Genomic DNA, 24456 nt, shown 5'->3' with positions numbered 1-24456 from the left:
TCAGAGTCGTTAAGGTCACATGAGTTGCTGACCCACCCAGCCATCATCTGTGTCATTAGGGTTAGATAGGTCCAAGTGTGAATGGGTGTTAAGTCGTCAGAGGGATCCCAAGACTGTATTGTAGGTCGGTGATAAGTGGTGTCGTAAGCCACCTCCTCTGTTAAACAATGTACCACACTAGGTACTAATTCCACACATGTTTTGAGTCAGCAGTTTATTTACTGCATAAAACAATCATCTTAAAGGAATATTTCAACATTTTTGGAAATTAAGATGTAATTGCCTTCTTGCCAACACAACCAAATTAGACATAATGTGTTAATTAATGACCCAGAGGAGGATTTCTTGCCTTTGGACAAAAGCCAGGCTAGCTTTTCCCCCAGTTCCCAGTCTTTGTGCTAAGCTAAGCTAACCAACTGCAAGGTGCAGTCCCATATTAAACAGACAGATATGAGAGTGGTATTGATTTTTACATCTAACTCAGCAAGAAAGTGAATAAGCACATTTGCCAGAGTGCCAGTCTCTTCCTTAAACTAATTTTGTCTCATCACTCTGGGGAGTGTCATTATCTCGATACAACAGAAAAAAGCAGAACAACGCACTAGAATAGAGCACTTGATCTGTGTCCCAGATCCATACATATTCTTTTACAGTATGTACTACGTGCTGTAAGATACTGCACAGTATTACATTAGCAACTGTGCGTTACAATGTGGGAGGGTGACATACATCAGAATCGAACTTAGTTCATGCTGCCTGCTTTGAGAACACTTTATATATTTTCACAGTTTTCTAGTGTGAACACAAGACATGCTCAAAACCACCTCGGAATCAGCATGTAGTAAGAAATTGGTAACACAGCAACTATTCCAGACCTTTCTTGATGCACTTTATCATATGAAACAGGTGAAGTAATCTCATCCCACTGAAAGATTTGTTGCCTACTCTAAGAAGATAATACTCAGTGATGAACAAAATAACTTGTGAAGATGGAGAGTTCTTGATGTGCTGTGCAAACACTAAAAATAAGCAGGGTGAAAAGTGTGCACATCCAAAAAACTTTTACAGGTGCTGGATCAAAAAGTGTAAATCCGACGAGAGATCTGCACACTGTATTCATAGCTCCCAGCAATTTTAATTATGCAACATTTCTAACAGAAAGCTTACCGATGCAAGCACTAAAAATACCAACATATTTCAATTGGACTGTGTGTGCGTGTGTGTGTGTGTGTGTGTGTGTGTGTGTGTGTGTGTGTGTGTGTGTGTGAATGGCAGTATCCAGTCCACACAACAGCTGCTGAAAGTGTGTTGTATTTGATCAAATTGTCATTTACTTTGTTTGCCTTGGTGTGTTTTTGTGTGTTTGTGCATCTGGCTACTTTGATTGTGTCGCCCCAAAGGCCTCGATTAGCCAGTTTTGTCTTTTTTTTCTACTCGTACTTTAAAGATACATAAGTGATAGCTGCAATATAGAGAAGACTATGGAAGTATAATTGAAACATTGGTAAAATATGATCTCTTTCTTCTTTGTCATTGAAAATGTAGCCAACAAATTAAATTAGAAGAAACTAGACTGCTCTCTGTCTGACATTTTCTCCTCATTTGTCTTTTTCTGTTCAGATTTCTCTCTCATATTAATATTTCAGCACAATGATCCATCTGTTCTCTTTCTGTAGTCCCAGCAGACTCTCTCAGTTAGTTGTTTTGAACTATTTTGGACAAAATATCAGTCAAGTCTGCAGTTTTTAAGTGCCTCTATTAATAGTCTGTGCCATTTTCAACTCCTCATCCTGTTCAGATTTGGCATTTTTAGAAAAATCTGAACCACCACCGAAAGCCCATTGAGCAAGTCGGAAGGTTACTAATGGCTCTAATTCGCCCTTTTATTTCTTTTCGTCCCCTGCCACCCCCTTTTTTTCAAAAAAACTTTTTTCTTTGTTGCCGCTCTCTGCTCTTGTTAACCTTCTTCAACTCTCCTCTATTCTTCACTTTTCACTTTTCTCCCCATCTTTTTTGTTTGTGTTCCCTCATTGTTTCTCTCCTACCCTGTCCTCTGTTTTCTTTTCCATATATCTCCTCTCATCTTGTCCGCTCTCTCCCTCTTCATCTGCAGTGGACCTGTTGGACCTCAGCGTGGCTCAGAACACCTTCGAGCAGCACAAGCTCACCAACAACAATCAGCTGCTGTCCGTCCCCGACGTCATCAACTGCCTGACGTCAATCTACGACGGCCTGGAGCAGGAGCACAAAGACCTGGTCAACGTGCCACTCTGTGTTGACATGTGTCTAAACTGGCTGCTCAACGTTTACGACACGTACGTATGCCATCTGTTACACATTTAGGATGGAAAATTACAAATGAGACTCGTTGCTTTTCTGAATTTGTCACAGATTATGACAAAACCTGGTAATCGTGCGTGTCCCCGCCTGCATCCTCGCTTTTTGAAAATGGACTTGATGACTGCATTCAGGGTTGCTATAATGTGAAGTTTGTTTACTCCGAATGCAGCATGTAAAATGTCTTAAATCGGAATGGATGAAAATGGCAGAACTGATGCATCTCATCATCCTGCTCTCGCATCTTCAAATCCATCTGAAACGATGTTTTCTGTGCATGATGATTATGTTATACATATTTGCACACTCATTCTACATGTTCTGTCAACATGCTTTACAGTCTGCACCAGCAAGTGCCTCTGTTGGAATACAAATGGCTGTTACACACTGTGTTTGCTGAGACCACACATGCATACGAACATTCTAAAATAGACTGCACTGGCCTACACTGTCATAAATGTAAATGCTAAGTAGAACCACATAGGGTTCTTGGTCTTGTCCCTGTAGGAGAACCCTTTTTAGAACTTTTTGTAAAAGTTCCACCTTGAATTCTTTCAGAGGGTTTTCCCTAGAACCCAACATAAAGGGTTATACCTAGGACAATCTATGAAAGGGTCTACCCAGAATCCCCTATGTGAGGTTCTACAACGAGCCCTTTTGTGGTTTGAAGCCCAGTTCAGACCAAAGATTCGCGACAAGATGAGTTGAAACAGGCAACTACTTGCAATGTGCTGTTCTGCAACGTTTCACACCAATGCAACCAAATGAGAAGGTGTATCATCCTGAACTGTCTGTACTTCTGTTCTGATTTCCAGCTTTTCAGGCTTATTTTGTGGCTGAATATAATTTGTAGCCTCCTAAAATATGAATGAGGATAGTGATAGTGAGATACTGGCTACAGTTACGTTTGTAGTAGTGATGCAACAGTGAAAACCATAAAATAAGCATCAGATGGACTGTATTCATAATAAATACGCCATGATAATATAAATAACCAGCACCAATTAATCAGTCAATGAGATGTGTGGCCAGCCGCTGGGAATGTGACAAGTGGAGTTGCAGGTGACATCATCAGCTGGCTTGAGTTGAGCTCAGACCAGTTCATACCGCTGCAACTCTTCTCTGCAATGTTCCAAAACTGGTTTCGTTTCAAGGGTTTTATCTAGAACCCACCACGGGGTTCTACCAAAAACCTTTTTATATTCCACTGATCATGGTTTTAGTTTAATAAGTTAGTTTGAACCACGGCCAGCAGCCTCAGGCTTCATGAAGCTTCTAAAGGACCTGGGCTGATGTGGTCCATCGGAACCCACAACACTAATGGTTCACATGAGTATTTTTAGGGGGTGGAGATTTTGTGAACAACCACCACAATCTTTACTATTTCAGTGATGTAGTGGATTTTAACTCTACCAGGATGCTCAGTGACAGAGTGAACAGTATCTCTGACCGTTAACTAATTAACATAGTGTCCATTCAACACAGGTGGTTCTGGGTAGAGCCTCAGCTCTTCGGGAAGAACCCCTTTGGAACCTTTATTTCTAAGAGTGTACAGAGCGTGGGCACATGTGTGTTGACATGTGGCAAACCAATATACTTACTGGTCTAAATTTTTGTGGTTTGTGGGTATGCAGAAAATGTATTAATAAACTCAGCAGCTATCTCCAACCATGAGAGAAGTACTAGAGCACACATTCATGTTTGAAGATTCTTCTCTTCACAAGCGTGTAATGATTCCACATCAATGCTGCTGCATAGATTTAAGATCTGAGCTGAACTGAACACACATAAACATACTGCTTATACACAAACATACACCCACAATGAATACATCATACACATTGCCACTGTCTTATATATGTGTGTGTGTGTGTGTGTGTGTGTGTGTGGTCCCTGCAGTGGTCGCAGTGGCAAGATCCGCGTCCTATCCATGAAGATCGGTTTGCTCTCTCTCTGCAAGGGACATCTGGAGGAGAAATACAAATGTAAGTGTTCACGAGTACGTAAGATATCTGCTGATGTACATATGCAATTAAACACACCGCTGTCCTGCCCCCCCCCACCCCACCACCCATGTAGAGGCCAGTCTGCGGTGAGTCCATCCCATACTGTTCCAGCACGGCTGTAATCCCAGCAGTATTAATCAAACTCACAGAAACAGAGATAGAGAGGAGACGGAGAACGGGTCGTCTAATTGCATGAGAGACCTCCTACGCGCTTCCCCTGTTCTTTATTTAATTTTCTATTCTGATTTATTTTTGAGGATTAGCGAGCGTGAATATAGGCTTGCTGCACTGGGAGGAGACCGTCATTTTGGCTTCCTGCTCTTTGTTTCTGCTGCTTTATCTCTCTGTGTCTATCTTCCTCTGCTGTCACAGCTCACACCATCCTTCATCCATCCAACAGTGCCACTTTGTCTTCTGTCCTATCTTACTTACTCTTGCTTCCCTTCTTTTCTCCGTCCTCCTTCCCCTCTTCCTTTTTCCCCTCCCTTTCTCTTGCCATGGCATCCCTGAGCCTATTCGTTCCACTGGCAGTTTCTATTAGCCTGAGAAGGGTATCAAGCACGCTTGATTGCGTCGTTCCTCCTTTACTCTTTTAGAGTCTCATTGGCTGTCAGTCCCGTGCATATTTCTACACTGCAACACACACATACACCTAACCAGGCGTGCTGCCATTCGACACTCTTTCTGTGACAGTTGCGCATGTCAAATGTAATCTTGTAGCAGAAAAAGTGAGTAGGAGATGTGGGTGCTGATCAGTCAGATGACACAAGAGGTGTGTGAAGGAAGGGGGTCACAAACACGCGTCTTTGCTGGTGTTTGCATGTACCACGTGCACACGTACTTAACAGGAGCTGGCATCAGGGCCAGGCCTCACACAGGGATCAAAGTCAGCTGCAAGCGGAGCAGAAAGACCTGTCATGCCCTTCATTTCTCCCTCTCCCTCCCCTCTTCCTCCAGATTACCCTCTCTGCTCTCTTTGCTCAGTTTGTGCATGAGCTCTGGAGATGTTCCATAACTTCCTCTAAAATATAATGTGTTAACTGGCCGAGACTGCGTGTCACTGGGCAGGCGTCCATGTCCAGTACAGCTCTGTCAATCTCCGAGAGAATGTGGTGGAGTGTTGCAGGCAGGGAGAGATTAGAGGAGAAAGAGTCTGGCATGTAAGAAGTAAGACAGAAAGATTAAAAATGCATCTTTTCACTCATTTCATGTGTTCTCCCCACCACCTCCCACCCACATATACACGCACTAACACTCTCCCTCCCACTTACAGTCACACTTTCTCCCTCCACAGCTATTTATACCTATGTCTTTTATTTTAAATATCACCCACATGCTTTGACTCGTTTTCTCACTCCCTCTTTGTCTATTTTTTCTTTCCTCTCCCTCTCCTTACCTCATCCACCTCCACCCAATCTCCCTCAGACCTCTTCAGCCAGGTAGCGTCAGCAGGTGACACATGTGACCAGAGGCAGCTCGGTCTGCTGCTTCACGAAGCCATCCAGGTCCCAAGGCAGCTAGGGGAGGTGGCTGCCTTCGGAGGCTCCAACATCGAACCCAGTGTGCGCAGCTGCTTCCAGCACGTATGTATACACACGGGGACACACACACAAGCTTGTAGTCACGCACTTAACGCATACAGGTCATTGTACTTAGACACGCATCTGAGGAATATGTCAGCACATAAGCTCACATGATGGTCTTAAAATAGATTACAGGCATGGGAAAGAAATCTTTTTGGAATGCTAATTATGTAAAAAAAGAATGCATGCATAACAACGCACATGAAAATCCACATTTTACTTTCATTTTAAAGTCATAATTGATAATGTGTTATCAGTTAAAGCAGCCCATGTCCGATATGATGACAAATATTTACTCAAAAATAAGGCAGACAAATCTCACTTCATGGACAAAGTGTCAAACTGCAAGATAATTCAAATTGCTATTTGACCATAAAATTAATCTGCAGCTATTTTAATAATTGAATGATCGTTTAAATAATTTATTGAGCAACATGCCCAAAATAAACCTACTGCTTTCACCCTCACAAATGTGAATATTTGCTCATTTTCTCAGCCCCCTGTGAGAGTAGACTAAGTAGTCTGTGGTTTTTGGTACCCTGGAAATCCAGAGTTCTCGCGAGAGCACAATTTGAATTTGCTCAGCGAGTCACTCTGGCAATCAGTAATGATGCTCATTACCCATGCCCTTGTAGCCAAGCTGCACCAATCACATCGGTGTATCTGATATAGGCGGGCCAGAGGCGAGCTAAACAGATGACGACAGCGCTGCGACGACGAAGTCCGGAATCAGTCAGTAAACATTGCAAGATGGCTACGGATGAACACCAGTTGTTTGAAACGGCTTTGGCCGCTACAATGAACGAGTTAGACTTGGCTTTTTCTCTAAAAGAGGAACAGAAGACGGCGCTCGAATCTTTCCTTTGCAAGAAGGACGTTTTTGCTGTTTTGCCGACCGGATACGGCAAGAGTCTAATCTACCAGTTAGCTCCGCTGGTAGCTAAACTCTGGATACGTCACCCCACGTATTGTTCTGATTGGTCGTAGTGTTATCCAATTGCGTGCAGTGATATTTCAAATGCATGCTTGGTGCCGCCCCTTGAGTTGGGCCATTTGCATTACTCATAGCCAGACCCTAAATCTTTCTAGATTTGGGTCTGGATTTCCAGGCTAGGTTTTTGGACTGCTGGTCAGACAAAAAAATGCAATTTGTAGGTGTCACTTTGGGCTTTGGAAATAACAATGAACATTTTTTCACCATTTTATGACATTTTGGAGACCAAAGTTTTCAATCAAGAAAGTAAGAAGCACATTAATTGCTAATAAAAATAGTTGTTGCAGCCCTAATGCAGCCCAAGGCAAGTTAAAGCTTATAAAGCTGGCCTGAGAATGAACAACTTACAATAGTGTGACTGAACTAATTTAAACCAACTCTTCTCAAAGTGACCTACAGATTGCTTTTTTCCTTATTTTGAGAAACTAGAATATCCGCATATTCGGGGACAATTCAGGCGTTTAGTCCTGTGGTAGTCCTGCAATTGAGTGGAACACCCATCTGATAGATAGATAGATGGATAGATGGATAGAATTGACAGTCATAAAATACATATAAAACTGCTACACCTGAAGAGAGTTATCACATATATGTACAGCTGTCGAGGATTGAATTATACAAGAAAGCCGCAGGCCAATATCCGTTGTGATCCTCTGTGGGGGCAAGTCAATCTGGCAAGACCGACAGGCACAAATACAATATCCATATAATTACATACATAAATACCGAACTACACCTGCCAATCAAATCATTGTGCAGAAGGAAGCGTGCATCTACTAATGGACTAAAGGCTCGTGCTCATGACAGTGCAAGATGTAAACATTAATGGTGTCCTCCTTGGCTGAGCTGTAGCGTTAGCTAGCTCAGTGGTGCTAGGTGAGCCAGCAGTAGATGCACAGTGATACAGTTGGCAGTTCTGTTGAAAGAAAATAGTTCCTACATCAAATTGCTCCCAACAAGGTCTGTGGATTATCTTGAGTAATGGGATCATGATTTCCGGAAAGAGACACATGCTGTTGAGTTTTTCAAATGTATTATTTTTTTGGCGTTTTGAGCACCAAAAGCTGAGTGCATCTAGTCCAAAACAATCTAGATCGATAAATAGCACTACAGGTAGGAGAAAGAAAGTGTACTTTTGATTTTGGGGTGAACTGTCCCTTTAAAGATACTTGAATAAAATGGCTGGTGTTCCACTCTTATCCGTAGAAGATTTCTTGCATGGACTCCTTCCTGTCACACTCTCTGAGCCAGTTTGTGACATGAATCAACACCTATCTGATACAGTGTTCAAAAAGCTGAACATTATAAGCCTCAAACAGGCGAGATTTATTGTCGGGCTATTTCACTGCTTTGTATCTGTCTCTGCCAGCATTTCCACACTGGCGACTTTCCCCACGGGTTTTTCCAGCTTTATGTTCGTGTAAAGGTTTTGGAGTCACAGCAACCAGAGGTTGGTCAAAGTGGTCAGTATACTTTGAGTTGCATCACTGATAATAGTTTTTGGCAGGTAATCAGTACTGTAAGAGATTAAGTTTTGGTGCATCTTCTTCTAGTTAATTGTCATTAAGCACCTCAGTCTCCTCCATGTTTCTCAGCGATCTAACACCTGCCTCTCTCAATCCTGTAAAAGCGCTTCAATATTTAAGCTCCACTGACCAACCATGAAGCCTCAAATGGCCTCCAGTCTTCTGCTGGCTGTCCTCTAGTGTTTTACCGTGGCCAGCTAACCACTTTCCTCTGGTTTATCTCCGGACGTTACTGGCATTTAATGATGTCTTCATCCCTCAGGATCACTGTTTCATTTTTCTCTCTCTTCTGCCCCTGGCTCATGCTTCGGCAGTCATAAATGGGAGCCAAACATTAAAATTAGGAAGCTATAAATTACACTGATCTCCTGCTCTGCACCTCTCAAAATAGCAGAGTGAGGCACTTTTAAACCTTATCTCTCTCTCTTTTTATTCTCAAAATAATGGAAAAGGCAAACAGGTTGCCACAATTCACTCTCTTGATGACATATTAATACACACATGCACCCGGAAAGGTGAGCACGCACAAGTGCACGCACTAATTGCTCCCAGACTTGATCATGAATTGCTGTGCCAGCCGTAGTCCAGTCGGTCATTAATCATTCAATCATCAAACCAAGTTGGCAGGTAGAAAGCAGACTGACACGCACACACAAACACAAGCAGAGCCCCATGCCACCTGTGTGCCAGTCTGCCCTGCCAGTGACACTGCAGTCACCCAGTCCATTTGGTTTAATGGGCCCGTGATGAATGAGTTGCACCGCTATAAATATGGCTCTTTTCACTGTTCCTTTGTCACTCTCCTTCATTTATCCGTCCATCCCTCTATCAAGCCATCCTTTCAGCCATCGTCTCCTCTGCAGTAATTAATCTGTAAGTGCTATAATTCTGCAGTTAGATGGCACGGAGGAGGGACGGGAGGCGAAGATGAGACTAGCGTATGGTAAAGGAGAGACAGAGAGGTATTGTGATTGTTCCGGGGAAGGTCAAACGGAAGGCTGAAGGATGTAAAGATGATTTGAGATGTCATCAAGGTGAAAGTTTCATTGGTGGTGCTCTAATTTGTCAACCAGTAACTTTCAGAAGCCTTCCTACAGTATGCCCTTCAGCCCGTCTGAAAGAACCACACTTAATTAACATTTTATGGCTTTCAAGTTTTCAAAATGGACATGTAATTCTCTGAACATTAAAAAATAATCAACTGTTCAGTCATAATCTCTCACCCCTCCGTTTTATGCATTCACTTCTCGGGAGAAGTCGTCCTGATTCTTACTGGGATGGAGGGCTAGGGCGAAGTTTTAGGGCTACATGACCCTCCAAATGGAGATTTTTCAAGGGCACACTTTAACGAGTGTGACAAGACATCATGGGCAAGATGGCTCCTCAAGCAACAAAACAAACCCATAAATGTTTTTTCTTCATTAATAAAGATTTAAAAATGATAGCCATCATATTATTGTTTCAATGTATTATCGACGTTTTCTTTATAATAAGCATAACAACAAAAGCACAAGTAGTATGCTGATGTCTCGGTTGCTGAGTAGCTAGCTCGCTAAAGTTACATTGTTTTTGCTTATTTCTGCATGTCACTACCAAATTTTGACATATTTCCATATTGCACCCTACCTCAGCCTCTGTTTTATGTTTTATTTGATGACTTACTTGATCGACTGATAGTGTGAAACTCAAGTATGCTTTACTGGTCTTTGGGTCTTGAAGGGTCATCCCATTTGATAGGGTTAAATTTTTTAACCACCTTTGTAACCTTGTCCCAATGGGCAAAGGTGCACTCGAAAACAAGGGGCAGGGGTGAAAATAAGAAATGGGATTGGGCCAACGATTGATGATGTCTGAAACAAATTTCCCTAGGTGAGTTTCAGAACAGATACCAAATCAATACTCTCTTTGATACCTTACTTTTAAGAACATAAACATGTTTTTCTTTAACTGAATTCAAACTTCGAATGTTCAGTGTTGTCTAAAGTTGAACAGCTGTGCAAGAACCTTCCTTATGAAATACAGTCAATAGTTGACAAAGTTTTGAGCTGGAGTGTGGGACTCTCATATATAAATGGACGGCCGTTACATCAAACGCAGCAGCCTGCGGCGAAAAGTTGAAACAGATTGAACTTTTGGAGAAACCCAATCTGACGTCACACTGTGGTGGCCAAGTACATAACCAGCGAAACATGCCCGCAGTCCACGGGAAAAGTAATATCTTTTTCTATCGTTAGATATTATAGTGAGTTAAAGAAATAAAGTGTGTTAACAGCTTGTGTGTACTATTCTACAAAGGTCCACATTCATCAGACATAGAAAACAAATCTACATTCTGTAGATGGTAATAGGAAAAGCCTATATCTAAGCTTGTGATATAATGGACAACAACAAGGGAAAGCTCTAATTATTCGCAGTATACAAGAGTTGTGATGTCTGTGGCGACTTATACGCGCTGGTGCCCTGGAAGTGATGCGTGTGTTTACATCAGCGAGAGCTAAAGGTGGCAGGAAGGCAATGGAGCAGCAGCTACGAGCATGGTGGAAAATCTAAAGGGGCAGTAAAGAAAAGAGAGAAAGATCCTAGAGTGGATGCTCTGGATAAAAGATAGCACTCCTGGGGGAAGGGGGAGCTGCAGCGAACTCAACTGCAGGCATACGTGTGTTGACATTGTTTGTGTAATTACTCTCACTGCCAGATGGGGGAGACAAAACTCCCCAACTCCTGCTTTAGAATATTTCATTAGTAAAGACGAGCATAAACCTGAGAAAATATTTGATGCCAGTTTTGGGCACTTGACCTTTTTCAGTATTTGGTGCTATGAAAATATGAAATCTTATCACACACCAAAGCTCCCTCGTACTTGTTTTTTTGGAGAATGGCTGCAAACTTTGATTTAAAAGGCTGATCCCTGATTCCAATTTTCAGTTTGGAATGTGACTCTTTTTAGTTTGTTTTGTTGTATGAATTTATTTTCAGGAGGGTATGCTAATAAAATCGAGACACTTAGTGTTGCACACCATAAGCCCTGGGAAGGGATCAGGGAGCACACACACACACCCACGTATACACACGTACTCTATTTCTTTTGATTATTCTCTCCTCCTATTTCAAATGCATTCAGCCCTTTGCTGCATTCGCTGCCCTTTTTGTGTGTCAGGAATGATGGAAAGGTCGTCTTTGATTTGCTAGCGGCAACAGACATGTCAGAGCTTCTCACCCTGTGTTGGCTTTTCCAATGGGCTCATTATAATTTGCAGTTAAACAAATATTCTCCTGGAATAAATTATGTGAATGTGTTTTCTTGTCCTGTAATGTTTAAAGGGACGACAGCTGGAAAGTGAACACTATTGATTTTAGGTTGTTCTTGGAGAAGCCTAGATATTGTTTCATATCCAGATTATTCAAAATAATAGAGGTTGCACCATGCGAATAAAGGTTACATAAAAAAAATTACACCTCCAAAAGATTAAAGCAGCAGTTAAGAGTAGGAGTTTGGGGGTGTTTTTCATACTTATACTTGCACAGAGCAATATGGCTGTTAGCTAACAGCAAAGATATGGGCGTGTATGACAAGGGCAGTGAGGGTGTTCAAATCAATCACTGTTTATTGTTAGATATTTCAACCAATAAACTTGAATAAGTTGCTCATAAAAGTTATTTAGTCTTGGTCCACATTTCAAGGCCATAATGCACCCGCGGGAATTGCTGCTTTAATACGTACGGTCATCTTAAATTTGTCTGCATCTTTATTAGGCTTTCAGTAACAAGCAAAGAATTACAGCCTGTTGTTCATTCATGCAAATGTGTGTTTCTTTATCATTCTACAAAGTGTTCTGACACTGTATCAGCTCTGTTAAACTTTTTTAAAAACTGTTAACTTCACACAGCTGCTGAACTTTTTGAATTTGAATGCTCCTAACTCTCGGCCCTGCCTCTATTCTGCACAGGTGACCAATAAGGTGGAGCTGGAGCCTCGGCAGTTTATTGATTGGATGCGTCTGGAGCCCCAGTCCATGGTTTGGCTACCTGTCCTGCACAGAGTGGCTGCAGCAGAGACGGCGAAACATCAGGCCAAGTGTAACATCTGCAAGGAGTGTCCTATCGTTGGCTTCAGGTAAACACACTTGTCGAAAAACACAAAATAAGAGACAAGTCTGCAACATGTAACAGGCCCCTCACACACAAACACCAGATGTGGCAGTGTTCTGTGTTGTTCTCTCCTGGTTGAGCATAAAGGGCAGCTCTGCTCTGGAGGGCAGGCATTTATCTAAATGTCAACAGCTGATACACCACTGACTAAATACCATCCGGTGGTTTGCAACGAAACATACACACACTTACAAAGTCAGCAACACACTCATGCACACAAACATACGCTGCACAGTCACATTTACAAAGTTCACAAAGAGCTGATTGGCTGGCAAACAATCCATAACAGACCACCCTCTGATACTTTGCTGGACTGACAATCGCACTCACACATAAACACACCCAGAGCTGCCTTTGGTTTACTTGTTCTTATACACTTAGGGCCCTAAACAGTCGGCCGTTGGTTATTGTCTGGTGGTCAGTGAATGTCTGTCGCCCTTGTTTTTGCGGTGTGTCCTGCACCATTGGCAGTAGTCAGCCCTTATCAGCTGTTTTTAGGCCCATTCAGCATGTTGAATCAGCCTGTGAATGAAAACACAATCCGATTGGCTGTTCAGGTCAGTGCACGAGAAAAGAAACAGAATTGAGGAAACCAAACAAATGGCTAAAGGCAAGAGGGTGTGAGATTGAAACAAGCTTGTTATGTTAGATAAGGTTTTGGCCACTGAGCTGTTTGTGTTCAATCAATCATCAATCAATCTTTATTTATAAAGCACTTTTCATACACACTTTACATGGTTAGAAGAAATGCCCCTCCCATCCACCCCCCAGCCACCCACACCCCCACAGACACACCCACCCACACCCCCACAGACACACCCACCCACCCACCAAGTGTGTTCAAGAGCATCATTTTATCAAAGACACAATGCATGTGGCGAGGCAACAGTTGGCCTTCGTCAGTAATAGTTCTTTGATGTCATTTCAGTGTGTGTGGGCCTTTATACAATAACAACAGGTAAAGAGAGATGTGCATTGCTGTTCAACAGCTGTAGTCAATTTATCATAAAATTTAGTTTTTCACCGACCAGTTGTGCAGGGAAAAGCTTTTTCCCATGGCTGGAGATATGTGTAACACTATCCCAAGTGAAGTACGGCTGCAGAATTGTCCCATTCAGATCCTTTGCTTTGCCAGCAGAAAGAGAAATACAGTCAGACATTTGATGAAGCACATGTCTCCCAAGTTCTGTCATTGATCGATGAGAGGAAGCGATGGAGGGAGGGGAAGGCTGAGAGCAAGTGAGAAAAAGGAAGGAAAATGCATAGCAGGCATTTTGCAGATTTCTTTTTTTCCCCCTCACCTCCCAAGCAGCGGTTTTCAGATGAGCATTGTACATGAGATCATCCAAGAACTCAAACAGAATTTAAAGGATAATGTCTCAGCAGATATGTTTAATTGGAAAAATGTCCACTCAATCGTCAAAACTGACTGGATCGTTAACAAGCCACTGAGCCACATTCAACACGCATCGTTTCCTATGCGTTCAAGCAAACTTGTCCTGCGCACGTGCTACATACATACATACATACTTACTTTCAGTGTTGGACCTGTTGACAATAATTAAAATGTTACGGCTCCTGCTTCAAAATGCCAGTGAGACAAAATACCTTCATGGCGTTTTTAATATGATAATTTGTAGGACTAATAACTTAGAATTGGATGTTGACCTTTATTTTATAAAGCAGTTTTATTTCCCTACTTCGGTTTTAATATCTTCTTGCTCATGGCATCTTATTGCCATGATTTAAATCAGTGACTCCCAACCAGGGGTTCATATAACCTAGTGGGGATTTATGCACTTGCCACTGGGGTACGTGAAAAACTGTGGAGTAGCTCAACTAATTAAAAAAAAGAAATTATGATTTGATTAAAAAAAATTAACATATTTGTGTTTAGGCTGATAATAACCATCAAAATAGAATAATCCAAATTGGCGTGATGTTGTCAGTTGTAACTTCATTAAATCACCATTACCACATTTTTTGCTATTGGTATTGGTGCCTTTATTACCAGTGTTGGAAGGGTTAATCTTAAAACGTATTCTAGTACAAATTACTTAATGTATGCTGTAGAATGTAATTTGTAATGTATTTCACTAGATTACTCAAACTAAGTAACGTTTTCGAAATACTTTGGATTACTTTTAAAGACTTCAGAATCATCTCGCAGAGCTCATTTGCCTGTTTGTGCCACAAACACATTCCTGACAGCGTCCTGGCTGTGCATCTCCTCCTCCCTTGTCGTGTGGCAGGTGCACTGCACATACTGCTATTTTATCTGTTTATGAGAAATGCGAGGCTCATATAAATTTTACACTAAGTTCTAACAGCAGGCAAGCATCGCTCTCTGTCCACACTGAATCCAAGAGCCAGGGCGAGCTGTTTTTCAACTAAGCGACACGTTGCTCAGCCTGTTTACTGATGCACAGAGCAGTTTAGGACGTCTCCATTGGGAAACACTGAAACATTCTCATGTTCACTTGCTCATTTGTTTGAATTACGTCGAGTTAGGAAAAAGTGTGAGATGTTCTTCGTCCGTTACAGAGACAGGAGTTAATAGAAACAGGGTGTCTGAAAATTTTCAGCTCAAAATGGCAGTGCTGCGTTGTGCATCACTTGAGACATTACAATAGAAAACAGTGCAATCAAACTAATACTTGCTCACGTGGCATTTAGTTAGGACATAATGTTAGAGCAAATAAAACAAAGTAATCCCTTCAAGTGTATTTTTAAAGAGAGTAACTGTATTCTTGATATCAGCAATTTAAATTGTAAATGTAACAGTATACAGTTACTGCAGGCCGAGCAAAGCATTCCAGACGTCCCTCTCCCCAGCAACGCTTTCCAGCTCCTCCTCAGGGACCCTGAGGCATTCCCAGGCCAGATGAGATATGTAATCCCTCCAGAGTGTTTTGGATCTACCCTGGGGCCTCTTACCATTGGGATGTGCCTGGAACACCTACAACAGGAGGTGCCCAGGAGGATCTGATTAGATACCTCAACTGACCCCTTTCGATGCGAAAGAGCAGCGGCTCTACTCCGAGCTCCCTCCAGATATCCGAGCTCCTTACCCTATCTCTAAGGCTGAGCCCAGCCACTCCATGGAGGAAACTCATTTCGGCCGCTTGTATCTGCGATCTCATTCTTTCAATCACTGCCCAGAGCTCGTGACCATAGGTGAGGGTTGGGACGTAGATGGACCAGTGAATCAATCCTCCTGGCTCAGCTTCTTTTTTATTTCTTGGATTTTAAATACAAAACGGCGTAACTTGTATTCAGTTCTACCCCAACCCTGTATATTGCTGAAATTGATCATATATCGTTCATTTTTTTCGTAAAGCGTGTGCACCGTAATCTTGCACAAAAGTTGCCTAATTAAAAGTACTTTTGCTTAAGAAGACCAGACAATACATGTTCTATCAATAAGTTAAGTTGTTAGCCGATAAACTCATTAATTAAAGGCCACCTCTGCACCTCCAGCTGTGAAGGTGAATTAACACCCCCTCCTCGAAGTAATATGCTGCATGTCAGTATGTAATGACGCATTTGACTTGGTGGTGTCATGTGCGCTGTTGCATCCTTTTGATATGTGGCAGTCTCTCGTAGCTCATCAGTCAGCTAACCTTGGGAGAGCCGGGGAGGAGAGAGAGATAAAAGACTTAAGCTATTATGTCTGAATGGCTCCTGTCTCAATTGAGCTGTTAAATGGCCTTCTGGCTACAGCTGCTGCTGAGGACAACATCCTGACAGTTGTTGTCACGTTGTTGTGTTTTGGTGGAAATCCAACTGTCTGTCACACTGTCAGCATATCGAGAAGGGTTTGGGGGTGTTTGTGTGGGTGTGGGTGTGGGTGTGGGCGTGTGTGTGTGTGTGTGCAAATGCATGTGGAGGATTGCATGACAGTGGAAATCAAGAGCTCTCTAGGAGGCCTCATTGAAGCCTGGGGATGAATGATGTCGTAGGGCTACAAATATGCTCACTCACACACACATACACACACATACACACACACACACACACAACTTGAGGACATGAAAGTGACACCTGCACACACTACTTCCCAACTCAACTTATCTCACTTTTCACCTCCCTTTTTACTTTCACCCTCTCTCTCTCTCTGTCTAGGTATCGCAGTCTGAAGCATTTCAACTATGACGTGTGTCAGAGCTGCTTCTTTTCTGGGCGCACCGCCAAGGGCCACAAGCTCAACTACCCCATGGTGGAGTACTGCACACCGGTGAGACAGTAACACACACTCACACATACATAGCAGCACACGCTGTTCAGCAGCTCATCTCATATCTCTTTTCCACGCGCTCACACACTTCGCTCATCCGTTTAATGAAGGCACACACATCCACACTTACAGCAACACATTTATATGGCTTTCCAATTTAAATCTATTACCTCACGCTGAACACAAGCTGTTGTCTCAATTTGCAAGTATTTTGTAAATCTGTTGAATGGTTATTTGTATTCAGAGTATGTGGGCAGCCGAATGTTTCACCCACATGTGATCGGTGAACATCTCCTTCCAAAACCATGAGCATCAATATGCTGCTAATAACATTCATCTCATTTGGATGGGATCACTGCCTTGATGCAGTCGGGGTGCCAGCGCAGAGGGCTCTGGCAAAAAGACACAGGGTCTTCCTGAAGAACTCAGCTCATTTTTTGTCGCAATGCAATATCGTTGGCCAAAGTACTGTGTCAGCCACTCAAAGTTGTCCTCAAAATTGTGATCATGTTGAAAGATATTGAACATTGTACAAAATATTGTCAATCAGCAGCTTCAGTTCAAAAGAACCTGAATCAGGAAATGTCTGGATAAATGCACATGCAGTGACAGTGGCTTGGTAGTGTATTAAATGTAAGCTATTGAAAGTGAAAGTATTGAAATGGGCTGCAGATAATAAAAATATAATGCATGCATTTCATGTGACATTTAGGGGCCACACAATGTTTCTGGGAAACTTTGTCTTTAAGGTTGAGGTTGGGACACTGAGATCAAGTGGGGTTAAGTCAAGTCATTTCACCCTACACTCAGAAAACCATTTTGCTTCATAGTGTTGCTGTTGTTGAGGCGTTTGATACAGTACTGCAAGTGTGAAACATATTTTTATCCTCTCACTGTGATGAATCCATGTTGGCATTACTCCTGCCACTTGCCTCTACATCCCACTTCCCGTGCAGTTGATTTCTCCAACTTGTTCCACGATCAACTCTCCCGACAGACCTCTGGCCTAATTTGAATTTTCAGGAACAAATGGTAAAATGCTCGCAGCTCTCTGAGGTCTTTTTATAATTTCTGCCAGAAAGCAATATTTCACTTTACTACTACGCAGAGAGAAGAATATTGGAAAAGGGGGAGCTTGGCAAAATTGAACATTGCCCTCTCTCTCAATTAGGATCGCGCACTTGTGGGCCAACTCGTTTCAATATTGCTTAATGTCAAACTTTGAGTGACTCGAGTGGGGACGTTTCTCATTTCTGTCTTTTAATTTCCTTTTTCAATTTTGCAAATGGGATAGATATTGACTCTGGGGGAGCAGCTGTAGGGAGCAGCGATCATTCTTCCCTGAGTTAAGATGCCCAGCAGCTGCCTGCTGCGACTTTGAAAAAACTTTATCTTATTTTCAGCTGTGCTGCAACGACAAACACTTAAAATGTTGGTGAAAGATTATTAGGCAGCTATGGGGTACGTTAATCACTGAGGAGTTTACTGCTCTGCAGCTTCTCCAAAAAGGAAAAAATTAACAGTGACTTCAGAGGATTCAACATTTCCCCTCCACATGTTGTGTCACATCTTAAAATCAAAGTGGGTTTTATAAAGGCTTTTTGACAATGATCTACACACATCCCCATTAAATTGTATTTCCAAATTATTGCCACTACTAAATAACGCCAAAACAATGCCGAATTACAGCTAAACTGGTGTAGCACTGATTCGTGGACTGGTAGCTGGAGAGGTGCCAGTTTGCCTCCTGGGCTCTGCAGAGGTGCCCTTGAGCAAGGTACCAAACTCCCAGCTGTTTGGGGTGCCTGTCCATGGGCAGCCCCCCCGCTCTGACATCTCTCCGTTTAATGCATGTATAGGTCTTCTTTGTGCATGTGTGTGTATTCCGGGCCTGTGTGTATGAAAACCTCTGGGAAATTCATTCATTCTTAAAGGGACAGTTTACAGGAAAAAATCAAAAGCACCTGTTTTTCCTCTCACTTGTTCACACAAGGTCCTTGAAGTTGTATTTTGAGTGGAAAAAAATTAAGTACTGAAATACCTTGAAGATAGTCCTTTTTTAAAGATTTTTTTTTTTTTTTTTTTTTTTTTTTTGGCTTTATTAGATAGGACAGTCTAAGTGTGAAGGGGGAAGAGAGGGGGGATGGCATGCAGTGGCCACTGCGGCAAGGACATTGCCTTTGTATATGGGACACCTGCTCTGCCCACTAAGCCACCGGGCACCCAAAAAATAGCCCCTTTTTTTTTTCTTTTTTTTTTTTTGGCAAAGTGTTTCACAAGTCCTTGAAATTAAAATGAACCACATACTGTCTTTTTTTCTTTCTTTTTTTTAACCAAAGTTTTGTTCATGAAGTCGTTATAGTTAAATTACTCAGAATCAGAAACCACTCAGCTTTTTTGTTTTTTAAAATTCTGACACATCACCATCTTGCGGTATGCTCTCCTTTCGCCCTCACCTTGATGATGTCCTGCACAAAATAGTAGTAAAATTTTTCTTCACTCCACTTTTAAAAACCCCAGCAACACCAGCAGGCCTAGAATCTGCATGGCTAAACTTAATATGATGAGCTGTTTTTCATGTTGATTTGTTTTCTTCTCTCTTCATCGGTCCATCGCTGTAATAGCTCCACAGAAAACTGAAATTGAAACTTAAGTTCCAGCTGGCATCTTTTTCCTTGTGCTACTTTCAGATGGTTCTAGAGCTTCATATCATGTCAACCAAGCCCCCAGGAACAGCACAGAGCTTTGAAGCCAATTTTACATGTGGTCAAAAGTTAAATTCCACCATCTGGGTCTGTCATGTGATGGTATTGGGCCAAAAAGACTTTTTACCATAAATTTACACTGGGAAAGAGGCAGCTATAAATTAGTGCATACTTTTATTTTTTAGGGCTACAACCCTCGCAAAATGACTTCACTATCGGGATTCCATCCGTTAAGACCAAGAACACCTTGAAAGTCTCGATAAGCCGCACAGTTAAATCATTTTATCCACACTGAAGTTAGTGAAGTGCTAAACCTAAGCCTTGAGAAGGCAGACGTCTCTCCAGCCAATATCTCCAACATTCTGCAACTCACACCAAAACTATCTAGATTGATTAATAGCGCTACAGGTGAGAGGAAAAATATGGATGATTGATTTCAGGGTGAACTGTCCCTTTAAGGTTAATCCAAGTTATATTTAATCTTCATTAGATTTTTGTACAGCTTTACCCACTCTGTGGCCAGTTTAATTGATTAGACATTTGAAATGATTTCTGTACAACTGCATCAGTGTAACTATTAGGGGCACAGTAAGGACAGTTTTAGATTTTCTTACAGCTGGTCGCACAAAGACCTAAGCAGCTAAGCAAGACAGACTTTGATATGATGCGATTGTGGATGTAAGGCCCACGCTTATGAGACAGATATGATAGCAGATCTCACTAGAAGGACAAAAATCAGTGTGGCATAAATCTGGTGCATTTGGCAGAAAAGAGAGGCTCGTGACAGCAGCCTGGAAGCTGCAAAAAAAAAAAAAAAAAAATCCTGTGACAGACTGAGAGCAAAAGACAAAAGATTTTAACCACTGATTAAACAAAATATGTGAACTTATCAGTCACAATGTTGAGCTCTGCGTCTGCCAGGAAGCAGTCGCAACTTATCACCATCACTACTTTGAAGAATGGCTGTGACAGCAGCACACTGTCCGCAGGCTTTTCAGCACAAACAGGGATAAAGGGGACAATGAATGGAGCCAAATACAAGCAAATTATTGAGGACAGCTTGCTTCGCGGTGCCAAACACCTTAGACTGGTGCAACAGCTCATGTTCTGCTCAAATAATGACCTGAAGCATACACGACAGTGAAATCAATAATGGAGTGGCTGTAGAACAAAAGAAAAACCTTGAAAAGCTTTGAGAGGTGTGATATCACGTGACATTTGCTGTTCATGAACACTGCATATCCAATGTTACAGAGCTTTATTGAACTGCAAGATTCTGTAGACTGGTAAAATAAAGGTATCCAAATCTGTTAGATGTATCAAGGCCTGAATCTGTAACACCTGCCAGAGGGAAATCAAATGAAAACTCAACTGAATCAAATTATTGCGTCATTTTGAAGACTTCAGTTCAACTTTATTCGACAACTTTGATTTGCAAGTTTTTTCTCTATTCATTTCCCCCCAAAATATCAGCATCCTACATAATTATATTTACCCTTCCCCCCAACTCGAACCAAATTGTGTTTCAGTTTTATGCTTTTGAAAATACAGAGTCCATATTGAATAATGATTCTACAAAAAACAGATTTTGCAGAGAGTTAAAGACCGATAGTGGCTTTTGTGAGCCTCAGCACGGTCATTTAATGTGATTCGTTCTCTCATCTTTGTCGCACTGTTTGCTTTATAGCCACAATATTGCTTTTTTTTTATTAGGTTTTCATTTTTATGGGAGTGGCATTTTCATTGTTCCAATGGGCTTTGTCAGTGATATTGAAGAAGCCAAATTAGGTGCTGTGCTGTATTGATTACTGTAATTTCAATGTTTTCACCTTTCCTAAGTGGAGATGTTGTTTGGGTTCGACTGCGGCAGGTGTCCCTGGTGTCATTTCGTTGTCACAATGCGTCAGGAGAGCGTCCTGGTGGCCTTGAGGTTATGACGCACACCCTGTAGCTTCAATATCTCTGATTTGATTCCAGCTGTGGAGCTTTTGTTGCATAGCCCCCCTTTTCTCTCTCTTCCTAACTGTTTTCTGTCTGTGTTCACACTGTTATTATCTAATAAAGGCAAAATCTTAAAGAGAAAAAAATCCTGTCTGTTAAACCACACAAGGAGCTTACAGAAACACACACACGCACATAAACTTGCATAATTTCTCCCACAGCTTTAGTATAATTGTTCTTTAATTGCTGTTGGTTTGCTCAAGCTACCATCTTAAATTGCGTGGATTAGTCAATAAGCCAAGTGAACTCAATAGAGTCTGTTCATTTACGCATATCTGTCAACGGTGGGAGTTGTATATTAGTGTGTGTGTGTGTGTGTGTGTGTGTGTGTGTGTTGAGTAGTGGTTGTCTGAATCCTCTGCAGAGGGATTTTCTTCCCCTCTGGTCAGACTGTTGTGGTAATTTGTTGTTTGCTTGCAAGGCAGAAACCGCTTCTGCAGGAGAACACCTTTGCTAAGTATCTAATTAACAAAACACATTCTCTTCCACACAAGCGCACATGCTGCTGATGTGTGCACAAGAGACTGTGGAAATGCTTAAACTCTGTCTTTCACACACACTTACACTGCAATGAATAACACACAAACTTTGTCTGACTCTTTGTCTGTCTCTTCTGTGTGTCTCGAACTGCAGACGACATCAGGTGAGGACATGCGTGATTTCACCAAAGTGCTGAAGAACAAGTTCCGATCGAAGAAGTACTTTGCCAAACATCCTCGGCTAGGTTACCTACCGGTCCAGACAGTCCTAGAGGGCGACAACATGGAAACGTGAGTAACACTTGAGTGTCTTTATGAAACAGAAAAGAGCTGAAATGTGATTTGCTGAAGTAAATTAAAAACAGAATCCACCTTGTTTATTGTCATGCATCACAATGCCTTTCAGCTGTCCTAAAGTCACAGTAAAGGGGACGTTCTCTTTAGCTTCATTAATGTGATGTGTTTGCGAGTGAAAAGGAACATATGGCAGGGTTTACTGTCGGCACAAGAGGCATTTAAATCAAATGCTTAAAAAATGAGCAAAAAATACAGTGCGATACAAAGCTCTATTGAGTTATAGAGGACTACTGGCCTCCACCCACACATACCTGACCTGCCACTGACATATTTTCAGCATATAACAAGAGATAACTGAACAGTTAACCCACAGAGACAGAATTATAACTTGGAAAATGTATGTTTTACTGTGTCTTTAAAAGATACTGCTTGTGACAAGATGCTTCAAGTAACACTTCACCCCCCAAATGACCATTAATTTGTCAGGTACTTAACCTGTTATGTTGAATTTGTGTTTTTCTCACATGCCTCCAGTGAACAAAGCATTGAAAAATGATTGATGAACTGACATGATACGGGTCTGTGTTTAAAATCAGCAAAACCATATCAAAACATCTGTCTCCAAGATGTTTGGTGCAGTGGTGAGCATTGTCGCCTCACAGCAAGTGGGTTCCTGGTTTGAACCCTGGGTGGGGGACCCCTTCTGTGCGGAGTTTGCATGTTCTCCGTGTCAATGTTTCTTTTCTCCGGGTACTCCGGCTTCCTCACACATTCTAAAGACATCCAGGTTAGGTTAATTGGGAACTCTAAATTGACCATAGTTGTGAATGTGAGTGTGCATAGATTCTTCGTTCACTATGGAGGTAAAAACAAAGTTTAATTCACAAATTCAGTGTAACGTGGTGAGTAACTGATAAACAAATGGTCATTAGGGTGTGAAATATGCCTTTAGAAGCAGGACTGCTTGTGACAAAATGCTTCAACCGTGTATGAAAGTGGTATTTCAGTGAATTAGAATTGCACATCGGGACTTGCAAGAGACAGACTCAGATCAGAAAGGTCAAATTTATTGCCCCAGAGTCTGATGTATCCTGACCCAAGCTCCAAAAACCTTGGATCCTACACTTCTCAAAATACAACTTGATGGCATCTTTCATTAGAACTTCCCTGCTGCTCTGTGAAGCTCTAAAGTCTCTAAAACTCAATGCTCCCAGTTTACAACTCAGGCTTTCATCCACTACTTTTTAGTCTCCAGGCCAAGATAACTTGAGTGATAACACTTGTAATATAAATTTTCTTGACAAGGCTTCTCAAGAGCCTCACAAGACGAGTAGTACCCCCCCATGACTGACTTTGATGTGTAAAATTGGTTGAGTGCCCCTTTAAATGTATTTTACTGTCAAATCTCTGCCATAAATATCCTCAGGTCACAGATTATGAAGTCTCATGCCTGACACAAACACACACACACACGAACACACCTGTGCTACAGTGTGTGGGGGAGTGTTAATTTCCCACTCAGTTTATGTGTTTATTTACCTGTCGGTCCAGTCATTACCAGGTGTCGTGGCTGCACTGTAGATCTTGTGTCTGCAGCACCTGCCCCAGTGACTACGTCTGATTTATGTCCCTGCTCCTGCCAGCCGTAAATCCCCCTGGAGAGCCATTTAACTTGGCCTATATTATGCAGACACCCAAGGCGGGCTCCTCGTCCTCCCTGTCGGAGTGTGTGTCTGAGTTGTGGCCCTTTAGAATACCAGCCGGCTCGCACCGTGTGCTCCAAGACTGTCACTCTTTTTACACGTTCTCGTGTTTTCTCTCCATTTTATCCATCAATCTATCTATTGTCTTCTTTCCTCCGCCTGTCAGACATTTCCCGCTCAGGCTCTCGTACTTTTGAACGATGTCGTTTTGCATCTTGTAAGCACCAGAAACTCTCAAAGATGTTTGTGCGTGCATTCGGAGTGACTCACCTGTTCGCTCACGATAGATTTTCCCCGACATCCAGTTGCACACAGTCACCTCTCAGATGGATTGCACTCCCTCTTTCATCCCTCCCATCCTCGCCCCGTCCTCCCCCTCACCTCCCACCTCGCTCCATTCTCACTTCCCTTCCTCTCTGAAAAATGACTCCTGCAGAGA

General features: G+C 42.1%; 1 protein-coding gene across 11 annotated transcripts in view; it reads left to right on the top strand.

Moving 5' to 3' along the window:
• utrn (utrophin) overlaps positions 1–24456 on the top strand; it is a 242762-nt gene that overhangs the window by 184545 nt on the left and 33761 nt on the right. For all 11 annotated transcript variants that reach the window (XM_050059022.1, XM_050059014.1, XM_050059021.1 and 8 more), the window contains 6 exons: positions 2114–2315; positions 4237–4322; positions 5769–5926; positions 12394–12560; positions 16721–16832; positions 22172–22308. In XM_050059022.1, the coding sequence (XP_049914979.1) occupies positions 2114–2315; positions 4237–4322; positions 5769–5926; positions 12394–12560; positions 16721–16832; positions 22172–22308 (862 nt within the window). The remainder of the gene's footprint in view (positions 1–2113; positions 2316–4236; positions 4323–5768; positions 5927–12393; positions 12561–16720; positions 16833–22171; positions 22309–24456) is intronic.

The sequence above is a fragment of the Epinephelus moara genome, chromosome 12, assembly GCF_006386435.1.
Source record: "Epinephelus moara isolate mb chromosome 12, YSFRI_EMoa_1.0, whole genome shotgun sequence".
NCBI lineage: Eukaryota > Metazoa > Chordata > Actinopteri > Perciformes > Serranidae > Epinephelus > Epinephelus moara.
This window is presented reverse-complemented; position numbering and strand designations above follow the sequence as displayed.